The following is an 862-nucleotide window of genomic DNA, read 5'->3' on the forward strand; positions in this document are numbered from 1 at the left end:
CTGTCAGCCGCAGAGGTCGGTGCTTTGCAAACAGTTTATGTGACTGTTTCACATTTTTTAATAAATTTGTTGTGAAATGTTTCTGCAGGTTTTGCCAAACGGCGACAAGACAGAAGTGGGAGAGAACGGAGTGACTCTGAGCGGAGGACAGAAAGCTCGGCTCGCCCTCGCCAGAGCTGTTTACATGGTCAGTCCTCTGCACGAAGCAGCCGTCTGCCTCCAGCTCACAGACACTTCAAAATATGATGTTACAGCAAATACAAACAGTCCTTTGAATGTATTTACTAAATGTGCAGATCATTATTTATGTTTGGTTGCATTTATAGTACAAACACTGATTCTGAAGTAAAGGAGTTAGTTAGAAGTTTTATTTGTACATACAGTCAAATTTCCTGTCAAGGTACTTCTTTACTTTTTTTCACAGTCTTAAGGAAAATAAACAACAGACAAATAAAACAATCCCTCTTCCTGGCACCTATAAATCAGCTGGTGCACAGGTATCCATCACTGTGTCATCAGACGTTTCTTCCATCTCCTGGTAAAAACATCTTCAGTCCATAAGTCAGGTGGTAGTTTCAAGGTTTAGTGGACTGTCACAGGTTTGATCCCCCACAGCTGAATGTGCCGTCTGTGAGCTGGAGTGTTGATCATTCCTCGTAACGTCATGTGACGCCTGTCTCTCCTCACCACGTCAGGACAAAGACATCTACCTCCTCGACGATCCGCTGGCAGCCGTCGATACGGACGTGGCTGCACACCTCATGCAGAAATGCATCATGGAACTCCTCAGGGGAAAGACCAGAATCCTTTGCACGCACCGTATCGAGTTCGTGGACAAAGCTGACATGATGGTGCTCATGGA

General features: G+C 45.0%; 1 protein-coding gene across 1 annotated transcript in view; it reads left to right on the forward strand.

The window, feature by feature from the left end:
* Positions 1-862, forward strand: part of abcc10 (ATP-binding cassette, sub-family C (CFTR/MRP), member 10) — a 19,958-nt gene that overhangs the window by 5,175 nt on the left and 13,921 nt on the right. Inside the window, 2 exon segments of the mRNA XM_087175398.1 lie at positions 71-187; positions 696-851. Coding sequence (XP_087031524.1) covers positions 71-187; positions 696-851 — 273 coding nt within the window.

The sequence above is a fragment of the Seriola lalandi genome, unplaced genomic scaffold (assembly GCF_002814215.2).
Source record: "Seriola lalandi dorsalis isolate HSWRI2012SDOR001 ecotype SW California unplaced genomic scaffold, Sedor1 jcf7180002054466, whole genome shotgun sequence".
Lineage (NCBI taxonomy): Eukaryota > Metazoa > Chordata > Actinopteri > Carangiformes > Carangidae > Seriola > Seriola lalandi.